A 1,789-nucleotide genomic window follows, 5' to 3' on the forward strand; every position below is an offset into this window, starting at 1 on the left:
TTCTTCTCTTCATTACTCTGAAACTCTCTCTGCTTCTCTTCCTTTCTCTCTGCATTTTCTATTTAATCTTGCTATCTTAACATGGTATCATTTGTCGTGGATCGATCTTGATCTTGTGATCTTCTGCTTCCGCACTCTCTTCCTCTTTGTTTTCTCTCTCTGGCTTCGTTCTCTACTCAACCATAGCAGTCAATTTCGTGTTCTTTGCTCTGCCTATTACCTGTTTGATCTTTTGTCTCACTGAAAGTTCTTCTTCAATCTTCATTTCTTTGCAAGTTTCTTCTTTCTCAACCTTCGATTCTCCTCTTTTGATTCTTGAATTATCAACATGGTGACTACTACTCAGCTTCAAATTGTTCAATCTCCTATTACCACTTTGCTTCCTACGGTTTCTACTGCTATGACAGTCAAGCTTGATGAAACAAATTATCTCACATGGAACTTTCAAATGCAAATTCTTCTTGAGATTCATGGCATTTTGGGGTTTATTGATGGATCACGGAAGTGTCCTACTCGATTTGATGAGGACTCTAATGTTGAAGGTGTTGAAACTGATGCTTATCAAGTTTGGAAAATGCATGATCGTGCATTGTTGCAGTTGCTTATTGCAACTCTTTCTTCTACTGAGATTTCTTATGTCATTGGATGTATCAGTTCTCATGATATATGGATTCAATTGAAAGATAGATTTTCTACTGTAACCAAAGCTCGAATCTTTCAGATGAAAAGTGAACATCAGACTATCAAGAAGGGTTTAGAACCTATCTCCCAATATCTACAAAGGATAAAAGATGCTCGAGATCATCTTTCTGCAGCAGGGGTTTCTTTTGAGGATGATGATATTGTGATCTTGGCTCTCAATGGTCTTCCTTCTAACTATAATACATTTCGGTGCATGGTTCGAGACAGAGACAATATGATCTCTTAAAGATTTTTTTATCTCAATTGATTGCTGAAGAAGCCACTCTTGAACAAACTAACTCCGCACCTCTTTTTGTCTCTGCAATGTGTTGAGGCCCAAAAATCCAAGGTTGGGCCCAAATAAATTCTTGGCCCAACATAATGCCTTATTAAGAAAAAGACTCGGTTCGGAGCATGCAAAATTCCTCATTCATGCTTGCACAAGCCATGACCACATGTCATGCCAAATAAATATGCAATCTCTCACGCTAAGAGTTGAAATAAGCACTGACTCTACGAGCCCATGCTAATTACCCCATCAAGCATCATGCCTCTATTCAAGGACGATAAAATTAAAACACGCCGATTGACATGCCATGCCAAGCATGAAATTATTATTTCACACTCAACCACGCTACAAGCTTAAGTGGGCCCAAGCCACGCAAATGCCCGGGGCTTGCTTGAGTGGGTTGTGGTATGGATGATAACAAGCTTTCATGAGGCTCATTGATGAGCCAAGAAATGGAAGTTTTGGGCTGCTTGGGAGCCCCAAAACTCAAGCCCATTTCTTGAGCCCAAACACATGGGCTAGCATGAGAGAGAGAGAGAACATAACCCAATGCCTTAGAAAGAATACAATAGCTTGTTTAGAAAACCTTATGTTAATTAGAGCACCCAAACACTTTGTCAAAAACACTTCCAGCAGCTTGACAAAAACCTATTAGATGTTGGAGATAACACGCTGATAATCCAACGCTGTGCATACAAGCCCAGCCCAAAGCCTTATAAAAAATCTGGCATCGTGCTCCATCCTTTCTAGGATTCCAAGACGGTTAAACAAGGAGCCATGGCAGGAACCAATGGAAATCCATGTGTGAGAGACGAATAC

At 40.1% G+C, this 1,789-nt stretch overlaps 1 protein-coding gene across 1 annotated transcript; it reads left to right on the forward strand.

Annotated features, from left to right (window-relative positions):
• The first annotated feature begins 328 nt into the window (after positions 1 to 328).
• LOC148917698 (uncharacterized) lies at positions 329 to 928 on the forward strand. Its single transcript, XM_089050381.1, has one exon. It carries the CDS (start codon positions 329 to 331, stop codon positions 926 to 928), a length of 600 nt encoding a protein of 199 aa, XP_088906507.1.
• The last annotated feature ends 861 nt before the right edge of the window (positions 929 to 1,789 follow it).

This window comes from Prunus mume, linkage group LG4 (assembly GCF_029339155.1).
Source record: "Prunus mume cultivar Tortuosa linkage group LG4, ASM2933915v1, whole genome shotgun sequence".
Taxonomy (NCBI): Eukaryota; Viridiplantae; Streptophyta; class Magnoliopsida; order Rosales; family Rosaceae; genus Prunus; species Prunus mume.